We start from the raw sequence: 15426 nt of genomic DNA on the forward strand, positions 1-15426 counted from the left end.
ACAATAGGTTCCTCTTTTCTACTTAACCAGGTGACTTCCCTGACAATGATACCCAGGACCTAGAATCCAGAGGACACCAGCTGGACAGAACGCACATCTTATCTTTGGTCCACGGTTCACGCAGGAGCAACGACCTTATCATTGGCATTAAGGACCCTCGAAGTACTGATGCAGAAGCCGCCACTATTTTGTGAGACATCACTTGGTCAGAATGTAAGAAATAACCTGGACGTTCATGCCATGACCCTCTGAACTATCCGAAGGGGTATTTTCACCTCTGCCATTAAAACACCAGTGAACAAACGTGACCTGTAATTGTAGCTCTCTCCTAGGACCAAATTATACTAGTGAAATCTACAATGTCTCAGAGATCAGGACGATAGATGTCGTCCCAGACGTGTCTCAGAAAAGGGAAATGTGATCACATTACAGAAATTATTAGAAAAAAAAAAGTTGGTATTTTCAGGAACTAAATTCTAAACGAAATTGGAAAAAAGAATTTTTGCAAAGTTTTAGAAAAAGTTTTAATTCCCATCCATTTCCAGCCAAATCTTTGTGGTTTATCTCTCCTGGTCTCTCAGACAGAGCAGCGATGGAGGGTTTTATCTGCTTGTCAGTCAGAGACAACAGCAGCCTAGGTTTTTTCATATGCACTAGCACTTAAAGGGGACACAAAACAATTACCTACTGAGACAAAATATCAAAGACTTTTTCATACAGTTGCCCACAATTTTTTCAGGGCAAGAATCCAAATTTTTCTGGATTTGTCTCTGAAAATTCCTAACAATCCTGCCACGTTAGGAAAGATATTATTAAAAAAAAAAAAGGTAATTGTTGTTAATTTTGTTACAACAAGTTCTCCCTTAACTGCAGGACTGGGATAATAAAGTCATCGTAAAAGGGTTCGGAATTCATTGGAAATATTGGGGAGGTAGTATGTGTGATTTTTATACACCTGTCACAAAGATGATCACTGTTAGTAGAGTAAGAAGGATCTCTGTTTATATGGACACCTTATAACACCTGTCTGGGCATAAATATATACAGATATGTATAGCGACCCATTGAAAATGCAACACCATAAAGTTCAATTAGATGTTCCAGTGTTTGAGCAGTCATCAACCAGATATCTTTGAGGGGCGACTACTCTGGTGAACTTGGACATGGAAGAAAAGATACCTGGTGGATATGGAGGAAGTGTTACATGTGGTTGTGTTGTATTGCTTGTAAGGTGACCGCAGACAAGCCCCGAAAGTAAGGAAGGAAAACAGATTATAGCAGAAACTGCTGGCTGCTACAGTACAATGGAGCCAACAGCAGAATATAAGGTCATTTACCAATATACATCTCTGTGCCGCTTTCTTGATATTTAAAGCAAAGCCCCATTTTCAGAAATGTCCTTTACTTTATTAGCTGCAATTCCTGTCCATAAAATGGCCGCAGATGGTCATGTGATCCCTGACTGATCCATGACCAAAATACCTTCCAGGATTTTAGGATTATTTATGAATACAGACTTAAAGGGGACCTGTCAGGGCAATCTGGGACACTAAACCACCCACAAGTCCATTGACCAGTATGCACCCTGTATCCTTTTTGTAGCACATCTACCACCTTTTTACTGGCGGTAGACTGTCACCGACTCAATGCTCGTTACCTTAGTGGTTTAGTGGCAGCGTTTTTTCCCTATCTTCAGCAAGCTCTGTAACTCCAAATAAATACGTTTGTAAAAATTTGCTAATAAGCTGGAAGCCTATGACAGCCTATGACAGCCGAGCGCCTCGTGACTCCGTCTGATAATAAAATATGTACACCCTCTTCATCAAAATACATTTTTATGTTCCTCTTCAAGCGCTGCAGACAGCCGGTGTCGTTATCTGTCTGTCTGCAAATCTCACGCATGCGCGAGAGCTTCTACCTTGCGCAGCCTAAGGTTTCCAGTGTGGCTGCACAAGGAATCAAACCGCAATGCATTTACGTGATTTGCAGACAGATGGATAACGCCATTAGCTGTCTGCAGCCAGGAAAGAAAAATGAATTTTGATAAAGTGGGTGTACATATTTTATTAAGGGAAGGAGCCAGAAGGCGCTCGGCTGGCATGGCATGATCGCCATCAGCTCATTAGCATATTTTTACGATCCTAACTATTTTTGGGTAGCGAAGCTTGCTAAAGATGGGAAAAACGCTGGTATAAAACCCCTAAGGTAACGAGCATTGAGCTGGTGACAGTCTTCCACCAGTAAAATGGTGGTAGATGTCCTTTAATCATTCGAGTTAAAAAAAAAATAAAGTTAATATTCACCTCAGTCCCGCGAGTGAGGGCTCCGGCAAGTGAACGCAGAGCATTACACCCGGGTTCACTGCGCAAGCCCTGTAGTCTCGGCTTCACTTCAGGCGCCAGCATGGGATCTAAGTATTAATAGGAAAGTATAAAAGTTTCTTTTTTTATTTTCCTTCCATTTAAAAACTTCAAAAAGAACGATTTGGGACCCTAAACCACATGTCCATAAGGACCTGTAGTTGGTTTAGGGTGCCAAATTGACCTGAGTGGCTTCTTTAAGGTGCTGGAAGGTAGATTGTTCATGGACAGATAGAAATCACATGACCCTCCGTCTGTGGCCATTTTATGGACAAGAAACAACATTTCTGATATAGGGGTCTTCACTTTCCACCCCAAGAAAGTGGTACAGAATATTAAATAGATGTGTATTGGCAAATGACCTCGTATCCTACACTTACAAACATGTTACATAAAAATATGAAGTAACGCGGCCAATCCCTTTGACACATCTGTGTAAGAGCCATTGATCACATACTGATGGCCTGTCCTGCCCATAGTCCGTTGATATATATATATTTTTTTTTTTTGCCAAACCCATTAAAATCTCTGCACACATGATTTGAATATGCGCTGCAATATTGATTAATTATATATCCTTTAAGAATTTTCTATATTTCAAAGCTACTGGATGCCTTCATGGTGTTGCATATTTCTAAGGGCCAGCAGTATATATACACATATACAGACACTGACAATACATACGGTGTATATTTCACATTTTATAGGAAAAATGGTGTCTCTTTACCTAAAGCCACAGTGCCACTTATCTTTGTGTAAGCTACATGTGTAATAAAAGTGGGGCGGGTTCTAAGTGTATACGTGTCACTGTGCAATGTAAGGGGCAGACATGTCCTCCTAGTACACACTGCCCCAAGACCTTCACTTGTATTTGTCACTCCTGCATAGAAAGACATGGACATCACCGTCTGTAGATTTAAACTTTCACCACAAAATAGAGGGCAAGTGGGCGGATGATATGATGCCCCTCCTCTGTGCCATCTCCATTTCTGGAGGAGAAACATGCATATAGAATATCTTGTGCCAAATGTAAAATCACCATTTTGCATGAATCCAGAAACTAGATTACTATTTGATTGTCTTAAATCTACTGTGATCATGAAATGCTTTCTCTTCTTCTACGCTGCTGCAAAGGATAAAAAAAGTGCTTGGGGTCTTATGTGGTTTCTAAATACTTGCTGTGTTTCCCAATATATAAAAAAATAATATATTGAAAAATGAGATTGTGTTTGGTGGAGTCTGTGTCTAGAGTTTATCGGAGAACGTGGCTGCTCTGATGTCCTGGGAGAATGAGCTCCAAGTATTGATAGACATAGAGAGGTGAGTATCTTTGCTGGACTGGTCTCTCCTCAAGCCCAACAAGGTGGGAAGGAGTCGTCCAAGAGTCACAAAAAGAGGTGAGAGGGAGGAAACAACCATCAAAAGAAAAAGTCCTATTTTTGAGGCATAAAAAAAATCTACTATCAAATCCATCCTGATAAACCAGGGACATTACTCATAGATCCAGGCACCGGGACTGTGGTACTCTTCTTATATTTATCATCCATGGCCTCCTTCCGTTACACCTGTAAACATATATTGAGGTTCTCACCATTTATGATCCACACCTGCTTTTGGCTTTAAAAACTGCACCTGAAAAACTGAAGGTGTGACTGCACCCTAAGGCCGTGGTCACACATTCCCCTAAGGTCGAGTTATGAACGCAACGCTAGCGCACAAGGGACAGGCCTCGGACCGATCGCTTATGCGTTTCCAGAGAAATCCAGGAAACCGCATATGTGATCCCTGTGCGCTACCGTCGCGTTCATAACCCGACGTTGGGGGAACGTGTGACCACGGCCTCGGGGATGGCCAATGTAGACCCATTGGCTTAAATAGGTGATTTTGGTTAGTGAGAACAGATCTGTCTAATGCATTAAATAGTTGTGTTTTCATATACTTATTTTACAGATCATGGAAAGCACATGGCTGGGACATACAGTGATCTCAGGGCTAAACCAAAGATTCTGTAGGAGAAATCCTCTCCTTCTACGTCAGACTCAGATTACTATGACAAAATCTGTAGCCTGGTGAACTAAAACTTATTTTACCTACTCCTAATACTGTTACATCTGTGGAGCCTAGCAGGGGTGCAGATGCCACAAGGCAAGTAGAGCCTCTTACCTTAAGGTGACATGCCTAAGGCTGCTGTCACGCGTGGTCTATTTGAACCTGTTTTTAAGCAGTCCGTTAAAAAACACATGTGTTTTTGAAAACCCATCCGTTTTTCACAATTATCTTAATTAAAACCGATCAAGATGCGTTTTCAAAAACCACATGCGGTTTTTGACGGACTGCTTAAAAACAGACCAAAAACGGGTTCAAAACGTTTCTCTGGGAGGAGCTGACAGTATTGTGAATGCACTTGCACAAAACACCATCAGGGTGATGCCACACGTGGAGTTTTTGGTCCGTTTTTAAGCATGCATTTTCAGTCCGCTTAAAAACGCATCAGTTTTTTACAAAAAAAAGCATGCGTTTTAAAAACAAATATGTTTTTAAAACGCATGTGTTTTTAAACGGACTGAAAACACATGCTTAAAAACGAACCAAAAACTCCACGTGTGGCATCACCCTAAGTAGGTAGCACTAGCATCTCTTCAGACCTTATGTCACCATAGACAAAAAAAACATGATATACAAGTATTAATTTTGGGTGAGATGGGAATGTTTTGTAAAGTTCAATTATGGCAACTTAGAAGGTAGGATTCACCCCTGCCCTGTAATATTGTACTGAGATATTAGTGCCATAAGCATAGGACTACTACCTAGTAGTTGTCCATTCAAATATTTAGCAATATCTCACAAAATATTGTCCCCAGATAATAAATATCTAGTAATAGTGCTACAGGCAAAGATATTCGCACAGATGCAAGACTGCGGCTGCCACAAGGACCTGGTTTCCACCGCCCGTGTATGAACCCAAACCTCAAAATTCTGAGCAGATCTTATACCCGTCTGTTTTTGGTCGCAAGTCTCTTCTCCTGTCATCAGCGTGTGAGTGCACTTCACTCATCAGTGACACACAGGCCTTCCATTGTTTACAGCCCATACCGAGAAGTGTTCACATCCCTCCAGCAGGAAGATCTTTAGTGCCACTTACTTGGGGTATCTATCAGTCAGTGTCTGGACCTAGAAAAGGTATCACATCATGACTTGCCGTTCCCGAAACTTTGAAAACACCCATTTGCGGTAAACTGTCACCAACCAGTCGGTCACGTACAAAATGTGATTTTACATGTCAGTTTGGCTGTAAGTACATGACCGGGTTCCATGGACTGTCCGGCCCTGCCCCGTCCTGTGGATATAGGATAACATGAGAGCTTGTTACCACCCCTTTGTGTCCAAAATGTCAGCTTCGGCCTACTACCCCTCTCTCTTGCTTAGGAATACGGTCACAAGTTTGACTTCAGCAACTCTATTAGCTACCAGTATGTTTATTATACAGACACACTTTTTCCCACGAACAAAATTGCTCACCAGTGGGGCTCTCAGTGATGAGACCCCCACAGATCACAAAAATGAGGGGTCCTATGGGGTCCCATTTACCTCCATTGGACCCCTTGTTGCTCGTATGAACGTATGACCGTTCTGCTCATTTAATCTCTATGGAGCTGATGGAGATCGGTGAGCGCTACGCTCAGCAATTTCCATCAGCTCCATAAAGATGAATAGATTAGAACGGTCATGCACGGCCATCTGCTCCATTAGTCTGACGGAGCGACGAGGGTTCTGATGGGGGTACGTGGGATCCCTCATTTTCGTGATATGTCATCACTGAGACCCCCACTGATCAGCAAGTTAGGCCCTATCCTGTGTCTAGGGGACATTTTAGCACCTAGAAACATGCTCTCATCTTTCATATTAGTTTTGTGAGCTACAAGGAGATACAAGAAGAGGACGGACCCACAGCGTTGGGGGAGGCCGGCATGACGCAGTCCGGGGGGAGGGAGCAGTTGCTAGGGGGTGGGGGTAGTTAGTGGCGGAAGTAGTCAGGGGGAGGCGATAAATTAGCAAGGAATAGTGAAGAGATTAGCCATTTTAGGTTTACCAGGAGAAGAGTCCCGCCCTAAAAGATGCAGGAAGCAGTGGTGGGAGAGGGGCTTATAATTGTCGCGGCAGCATAGGGCAGGGGGAAGGGGAAAGTCCTTGGAGTTGGTGGAGCTACAAGGGGGAGCGGGGGAGAACAGGGCGGATAGTTTTCCCCTGTATGAGGGGCCATGCCTAGGGGTATGGCAGTATGGACTCCTGCTGTGTGGTGTCCCGGGGAGTGGAAAAATTAGGAAAGCCATCTGCGAGATATGGTGCCCTTGAACCAGAGGTGGCAGTTGGGGGTAATAACGAAAAGAGCAGAATGGCATTTGTAATTTGGAGCTCCAAGGACCTTTCTCCTTATCAGGATCAGGATTATGAGGGGGGGGGGGGAGAAAAATGTTTATTGATGTTTTCAATATTTGTTGTATGTTATAATAAATTGGCTGCTGTGGCCAGATTATTCCAAAAGGCGGTGTCCGAGTGTTTCTTTAGGTATAAATTCAGGATCTGGTTACCGTGGAATGAAGAAACGGCGACCAGGACCCCCCAGTGCCGTGTCATAAACTGGATTGTTATCTGCAGCTGCCTGTATCTCCAGTTCTGTAGATCACAGAGCCACTACCCTGATATGACCTGAAGGATGAGATTTTTCTAAAGCATGTTTCTAGAACTGAAGACAGGGCCATCAGCAGTGACACTGCCGCCTCTAAACTTGACTCATCTCTTCTCTGCTCATTTTCACATCACTTTAGAGGAGATTTTTATTGGTAAATGGGTGAGATTTTACATAAAAGAGGGAATTCTATAAAGAACATTTTATCCCCTACCTGAGGGAGCTGGTATTGAATGAGGTAAAATCGGGTGACGGTTCTCTTTAAGCTCTCAAAGTGTCCAGAAGATTCCTAACATAGGGGGCTGTGTAGGAGTTTCTCTGGGAAAATATGCAAATAAATTATCCCAGATTATGAATTTATCTACCTTGTAAGGCATCTCCCTTGACATCAAGCACGACCTTCAGGAAGCCTAATGACATGTTGCTGGATTAAAACCAAACCAGTATAACTACTATGTTAAGAATTTCTCTGGCATATGATGCTTAAGCCACATAGTGAATTATTTGGCTTTTACAAATGAATAAATTCAAAGTCAACGGGGCACATTTAATTACCCGTCCTGTTGCGATCCCCCGGTGCGTTGTCCGACGAGGATTCGGTCTGCCGCGATTCACTAATGTCGTGCGTCCAATTTCCTGCATGTGTCGCTTCCCCAGCTGAGGTCCGCCGGAGTTCACCTTCTTCTTCCTGGTGCATGTGAGTGCTTGGTCTTGCAACACGATTTCGCTTATAAATTCCGCGGTTTGTCCGAATCCGTCGGGCTGTCCGACGGCACGCCCCCCGATTTCTGTCACTTGCAATCTGATCGTGTACGCCAAAAACCAGGGGCTATTCGCCGCAAAAAGGAAATAATCGGGAAACCCGACGGAATCGCAGTCCGCGGACCCTTAGTAAATGAGCCCCAATGTATCTCATGGACATGCTTGAAAAACAGGACCTTACTGGTAGAAGAAAATTGGGACCATCATATATTGGTGACACAAAGATATTTGCTGATTTACAATTGTTCAGTCTCCGTAGGGTTCAATAAAGATGCATATGATTGCATAGGCCCTTTAACAGGCACTTTGACCTATTCTGTGAACAGCTACTAAAAGTTGAAATGGAAATACCCCTTTAAGAGGATATAAGTGTAAATTATTAATTATTATGTAAATTATACACTGTAGTGTTGATGGTCTTTGTCTTGCAGCAGAAACCATGTCCTGTGGTACGTTTTACTGGTAGAGACTGAATAAGGCTGCATTGACACTGCCGCAAGGGGGTTGCATATATACGGCCGACGTATATACAGCCGATATACGTCCCCCATAGATGGCAATGGGCGCAAGGCGCCCTACGGGAGCGGTACGGTGCACCATAGCGGTCCGTACCCGGGAAAAAGATAAGACATGTCCTATCTTTTCCCGTATTACGGCGCCGTGCGCCATACATCCTTATGGAGAACGGCCTCCTCTCCCAGCGCGCTGCCGTGTGCCCGTCATGCTACGGTACGGCGGGCACACGGCAGTGTGAATGTAGCGTTAGCTCCAGCCATCTCAGTACAGGGGGGAATCAAATGTCCCAGGACCCCCTTTTATTTCTGAAACAACAGGTAAATTACATCACTAAATATCTCAGCAAGTAACGGGTAAGGGTCCCTATCTTTTAGACTATGTCCAGAACATGTCCGCCATCTTGAAAATGACCATATAGAATAAAGTGCAAGTTTTTCCAATGGGAAGGTGGTTATGTGATGTATCAAAGAAGACCAGAATGCCTCAGAAATTGATTTTGTATTTGCAGTATTTCTTGTGCTTCAACGGAAAATCAGGAAAGCTCCCTGTGATGCTCGGCTATCTTGTCCATGGGTCTGAAAACAGAGATGGAGGGGCTGGATCCAATCCTAATGACCCCACATGATAATCTATGGAGAATCTCTGTGTTGATAACTTTTGAACCACAAGGTATTGGAAATCTGATAGCATGACTTGATTTCTGAGACTATTACAGTCTTCTTTGATATGACCTAAACACCTCCCCATTGGAAAAAACTTGCCATTGATCCAATATGGTGGTTTTTTAAATGGTCACCATATTCCGTACCTATCCTAAAAGATAGGTCTCTTGCCCCATTACCTTCTAGGGTATTCAAATATGTTTTTTACCCTTTCATACTTGAAAATTAAGGGGGCTCTGGAACATTTGACTCACTATCATTGGTGCATTGTGATATTTCCACATGCTGACTGAAAAAAAATTATTTAAAAATATATTCTTACTGAAAACCTGAACCCAAGAAAATGTATTGTACAAAAATATATACATATATATACAGTATGTATATAGATAGATAGAAACACTCCATTCATATGTATACGTGATGCTGAATAGAGAAGAGACTTGCTCCTAAATCTTCATCATCTCATGTATTGACATTGGGTGCAGCTGATGGTTCCCCCTCCTGCAAGTTTCTTGAGTTTTTCCTAAATGTATTATACCATTACAGTATTATGATGGGAACTATGGGCACCACTGCATAACTATGGGCACCACCTGCCCACATTACCCATGTACTGATAACATGGCGCTTGAAGCTGCCATGATGTCCCTTCAAATTGATCCTCTGTACACTGCACGGCCATTCATGATGCCCACATCACAGTGTATATGGCAGATCCGGTGCAGGGACCACTGCCAGGCCGGTGCCACCTGAGGGTTCCATGACCCCTGACCTCATGTGACCTGCACACGGGTAACTGCCAGTTATTGCCAACTGTCGTCGGCTGCGTCCGGTCTACAGATTGGAAGTTTCTGTGAGAATGGCGTCCACTGGACATGAAGATAGCGAGGAGAAGAAGAAAGAAGACATGAAGAGGAAGAGGGAGGAGGACAGCGTCACCGGATTCAAGAAGATTGTGAAGAAGAGGAGAAGAGCCAAGGATAAAGGATTGGAGGATGAGGAGCCAAGACCTGGGAGCAGCAAGGACCCCGGAACATCAAGCCCCTATGCCAGGCTCAACATCAGCAGCTTCAACATCCACCAAGCCTTGGGTAGGGGCGGCTTCGGCAAAGTAAGTTTTATACATTCTCATTTTATTTGGGAAATGTATTCAATGGGAAATGTAATGTGACTGCCAGTCTTATCCATAAGGAGTGAACCAGGCACCTTCCATTGTGTTGTCAGGACTTTATAAAAGATGCTTGTGTTTGCTTAATTGAGGCTTGTAACCTAGATGTATTGTTGGATGTAATGTTCTGTTTTCAGATAACTGATTTAAATTTATGTATGTATCTATCTATCATCAATCTACACCCCAAAAGAATTAGCAGTGCATCAAAAATATAAATCAATATAAATCAAGTGGGTTTTGTTCCCATGCCACTAAACCCAATTACATTTTTTCACATTTTTGGTTTACTGCTAATTCTTTTGGGTATATTTATGTGAGGTTTGGCCTGACCTCATTAGCTTTCACCCCCTTTTTGCTTTTCTTTACTGTAGTGCAGCAATAAATTTTTATTCTATTTATATTAACTAATTGATTGAAGATCTGATCTCAGCTCTGAATACTATATGAGCGGCTCCATGTACATGACCTCGTTGTACCTGTATGTGGGAAGAACACTGACCCCGGCCAAGTGAAGAAGTCATGTGTAGACCATGTTTTCTTTATTCCATATGGTAATATTGTAATACCCCTAACATAATACCCCTTAAACTAATCGATGATGCAACATTATGTCACCAGCTCAAGTGTTGCTCGGCTGTAGGGTCCCCCAAAACTCTTCCTCTAATAAGTTTCTTCCTTTGGTTGCCTTAGGTGGTCCTGGCATCAGTCCCTGGCCGAAACACCTACATGGCCGTAAAAATCATCACCAAAAAATGACTGTCCATTCCTATGTCATCTATATGCCGCACAGCAGTCTCAGCATCACGCGTATTTCATCATGGAGTATCTGTCTGGCGGCAGCCTGGAGGCTTTACTCCGGATGTGCGGCTGTCTGAACATCGACAATGTAAGGTAGGAAAAACTAGTGGTAGTAGTGAGGCTAAAATCTAAAGTTAGGAGTGTAGCTAGAAGAGGCCTGGTGGGACATGTGCCCTAGTGGGATCCAAAAATTTACATCAAGCTTCCAATCCCAAATGGATATAAGAATTGTTAGGATTTTCCCTGAGACTGTACTTTGTTCTCTCTTCTTCAGATTCTACGCAGCAGAGATTGTATGTGGCCTCCAGTTCCTCCATGGACATAACATCGTCCACAGGTGAGCAGAACCTTCTCCCTCCTGTCCCCTTTACATGATGGAAAGTGAACAACCAACGTTCCTGAAAACCTAAATCACAATTCTTCAGTGACCCATATTATTGGATAGATTGTAATTTTCTTGTCTTTTTGCATTGCAGAGATATAAAGCCAGAAAACATCATGTTGGATGCAGACGGCCACATCCGTATCATCGACATGGGGCTGGCCCAAGATGGTGCCACAGATAAGATCTATGGAGCGGTGGGAACCCTCCATTACATGGCCCCTGAGGTGCTTCTTAGGCAAGGTTATGACGCAGCAGTTGACTGGTGGAGCCTGGGGATCCTGATTTTCAGGATGGCAGCCGGTTGCCCCCCATTTTACAACGGCCCAGTCAGGAAAATGGCACGCACCGCCATCATCACCGAAAAGCCCACATTTCCACCGGGGCTTGATGCTGACATTTCACATCTCGTCAGAAAGCTGCTGCGCAAAAATCCTAAGAAGCGCCTGGGTGTGCGCGGTAACATCAGAGAGCATCCATTCTTTACCACCATTGGCTGGGAGGAACTAGAGGTGAGGAAGGCACGGCCACCATTCACGCCATTTCCATCAGTTCTGAAGGAGGAACATCTGCAGTGGCCGGAGCACACGAGAGCCCTCCACCCCGTGGCCGATTTCAACTACGTGTCACCCAGTTGGGCCCGGTAAGATCCTCCTGGTTCTTGCAGATGAGCCCGTGCCTACTGCCCAGAACTTTATGCCTCCTCCTCTACATCTCTGCTGTATGTGACCTCGGCTGCCCTAGAACATCACCTCTCTCCAGACATCTTCAGGCTGCACCTATGCCATCCTGCTGCTGCCCCAGACCCTTGGCTCCGAATCCTCCGATCCTAGGCTGGCATCTGACATCACTTCAGCCTGAAGATCTTCTGTCATCCTGGGAGCGGCCTGTGCCTTATTGTCATCTGATGAGTTCATTATCCTTGAGCTCAACTCCGCACAGGCCGGGTAAGTCCTGCACCCACCACACATCACACCACAGGATATGGATAGGCAAACATGCTACAGGATAGGGATAGGCACATACACTACAGGATAGGGATAGGCACATACAGTACAGGATAGGGATAGGCACAAGCACTACAGGATAGGGATAGGCACATACACTACAGGATAGGGATAGGCACATACAGTACTGGATAGGGATAGGCACATACAGTACAGGATAGGCACATACACTACAGGATAGGGATAGGCACATACAGTACTGGATAGGGATAGGCACATACAGTACTGGATAGGGATAGGCACATACACTACTGGATAGGGATAGGCACATACACTACAGGATAGGGATAGGCACATACACTACAGGATAGGGATAGGCACATACAGTACAGGATAGGGATAGGCACAAGCACTACAGGATAGGGATAGGCACATACACTACAGGATAGGGATAGGCACATACAGTACTGGATAGGGATAGGCACATACAGTACAGGATAGGCACATACACTACAGGATAGGGATAGGCACATACAGTACTGGATAGGGATAGGCACATACAGTACTGGATAGGGATAGGCACATACACTACTGGATAGGGATAGGCACATACACTACAGGATAGGGATAGGCACATACACTACAGGATAGGCACATACAGTACTGGATAGGGATAGGCACATGCACTACAGAATAGGGATAGGCACATACACTATATTGAGACAGATTGAAAGGCTTGATCCAGGGATTTATTCCGATCGTCATATTTGGGGTCAGGAAGGAATTTTTCCCCTTGAGGACAATTGGCTCATTCCTCACAGGTGTTTTCGCCTTCCTCTGGATCTACACGGCCTTAAATAGGTTTAGTAGAGATTAATACACAGCTAACAAATACGGTAATTAGTTTCATGCAAAAAAAATTTGTTTAAAAAGATTTTTTAACCTAAACACAAATATCAGATCAGCACAAATACATCTCATCACACAGTTAGGTATCGGCCTTTGATCCTGGGATTTATCCCGATCGCCATATTTGGGGTCAGGAAGGAATTTCCCCCCCTGACATGAGGATAATTGGCTCGTTCCTCACAGGGGGTTTTCGCCTTCCTCAGGATGAACACGGCTAAAAATAGGTTTTAAATAAAAAAATAATAATTTGGAAATAAATATACACAGAAGTGAAATAGTCACAGGTCTTAAATTATTAAATGATTAAAAAAAATAGTAAAAATAGTAAATAGAAAAATAATTATAAATTATAATTAAACATTTTTCAATTCAAAATAACCCCCTCCCCCCATCAATAAATATTTTACTTCTTACTCCTTATATATTTGTGTCTGTCTTTATTTTCCTGTTCGGACCCAATTTCTTCTTATCTAACACTATGGGCTTTCTTGGATTAGGAAAATCCCATATAAATGCCGTCCCTCGTCCATACTGTGGTGTGGACAAGGCATTTACATCCTCTTTTCTTAATCATTTGTCATATATAAATTGATCACATGGTTTCCTGCAGTAATTTCTCAAACTCTGTGGGGGGACGCGGCTTCAGTTATTATTTACGGCGCCACCTCAGGTAGAAGAAAGAATTACAGGCAGTCCCCGGGTTACATACAAGATAGGGTCTGTAGGTTTGTTCTTAAGTTGAATTTGTATGTAAGTCGGAACTGTATATTTTATCATTGTAATCCCAGCCAGAACTTTTTTGGTCTCTGTGACAATTGGATTTTAAAAATGTTGGGTTGTCATAAGAACCAGGATTAACACTAAAGCTTCATTACAGACACCTGTGATAACTGTTACAGCTGATGATTGTAGCCTAGGACTACAGTACAGTAAAGTACAGTAATTTACCAATATCCAGAGGTCCGTTTGTAACTAGGGGTCGTATGTAAGTCGAGTGTTCTTAAGTAGGGGAACGCCTGTACATAGTTCTACCTAAACTCTCTTGGTCTTACATGTAACAAGGGGACACATTTTGGGACCTCTCAGCACAGAGATGCTGCTTAATAGAAGAGGATATTGAAGCCAGTGTAGGGCCCAGGGTAGGGCCCAGAATTATGTAGGACATAATGTAAACTGTTTTCTACAGTAAAAAACAGGTTTATGGGATTTCTGGCACAACTTATGGGTCAAGCCGATACCAAATTCTTCTGCTATACAGAGCTTCTATAGGGACTCTAGGAGTCAAACCCTCAAAATTAGACATTTATCTCCTTCCCCGTGTTTAAGACACACACGTTACTAATGGGAAAGCCCCTTGTGCGGTTTGTTACAATGTAACAGTGCAGGTGAGTGTTGGAGTTCAGCCTCTGTAGTTCATGGTGGATTAGGATGGATCTGCTGCTATCCAATATGACGGCCATTACAGCTCCCACCATGCTAGTAAACCAGCTATCAAGTCCAGAATAGTAAATGTGTCCAGCTGTGTAACACAGAATCACTCTGACTTTCCTGTTAAGTTGGATATTTAAAGGAAATCTACCATACCATCAAAATCCATCATAATAAACCAGAGACACTTACTCATAGATCCAGGCACTGTGACTGTGGTATCTTCTTATATGTGTTATCCATGGCCTCCTTCCTTATGAAATCAACTTTAAAAATGATGCTAATGAGGGGTGTTACCAGAGCTCTCCATGCTGTAGCTATGCAGGCTATTACATTGTCTCCACTCCCCCCCTGCTCCCTCAGCATTTCACCTGTGGTTGCAGTATTGATGGCAGACCCTGTTACTTACAGACAGACAGTGAAAAGTTTTGTGAGATTGCCCCGGGTTTACCAGTGATTCTGGATGATAAATCTGGGGCAACTTTAGAGTATAGCAAAGCTCACAAATAGAAAAACCTTCACTTTAGCAGAAATGTGAACTGGGCCAAAGTATCAGTAAATCACACACCGCACACACATCTCTATATACATATGCTGTCTATATAATGCATGCACTGATTCATCCCATAATGAAAACACTTTTTAGATACAACTAGTGAATATACGATACCATAAAAAGCACAACAAAGCACAGAAAACCCTCTTTTAAAAGGAATCTTTCTATATCGACAATCAATATACACTAGGAAGGTGCGGCAATGGAAGTTTTCCCTAAATGCTACTGGTTATATTTCAGTACCA

The 15426-nt window shown here is 43.2% G+C and overlaps 2 protein-coding genes across 3 annotated transcripts in view; both read left to right on the forward strand.

Moving 5' to 3' along the window:
* GGT7 (gamma-glutamyltransferase 7) overlaps window positions 1-3581 on the forward strand; it is a 48385-nt gene extending 44804 nt beyond the window's left edge. For both annotated transcript variants that reach the window (XM_072112168.1, XM_072112167.1), the window contains exon 15: window positions 31-3581. In XM_072112168.1, the coding sequence (XP_071968269.1) occupies window positions 31-194 (164 nt within the window). In that variant the 3' untranslated portion in view covers window positions 195-3581. The remainder of the gene's footprint in view (window positions 1-30) is intronic.
* Window positions 3582-10921: 7340 nt separating this feature from the next.
* On the forward strand, window positions 10922-13573 carry LOC140066157 (protein kinase C theta type-like). Its single transcript, XM_072113697.1, has 3 exons — window positions 10922-11052; window positions 11234-11296; window positions 11436-13573. Exons 1-3 carry the CDS (start codon window positions 10979-10981, stop codon window positions 11986-11988), a joined length of 690 nt encoding a protein of 229 aa, XP_071969798.1. The 5' UTR covers window positions 10922-10978; the 3' UTR covers window positions 11989-13573.
* The last annotated feature ends 1853 nt before the right edge of the window (window positions 13574-15426 follow it).

Source organism: Engystomops pustulosus, chromosome 6, assembly GCF_040894005.1.
Source record: "Engystomops pustulosus chromosome 6, aEngPut4.maternal, whole genome shotgun sequence".
Classification (NCBI taxonomy): domain Eukaryota; kingdom Metazoa; phylum Chordata; class Amphibia; order Anura; family Leptodactylidae; genus Engystomops; species Engystomops pustulosus.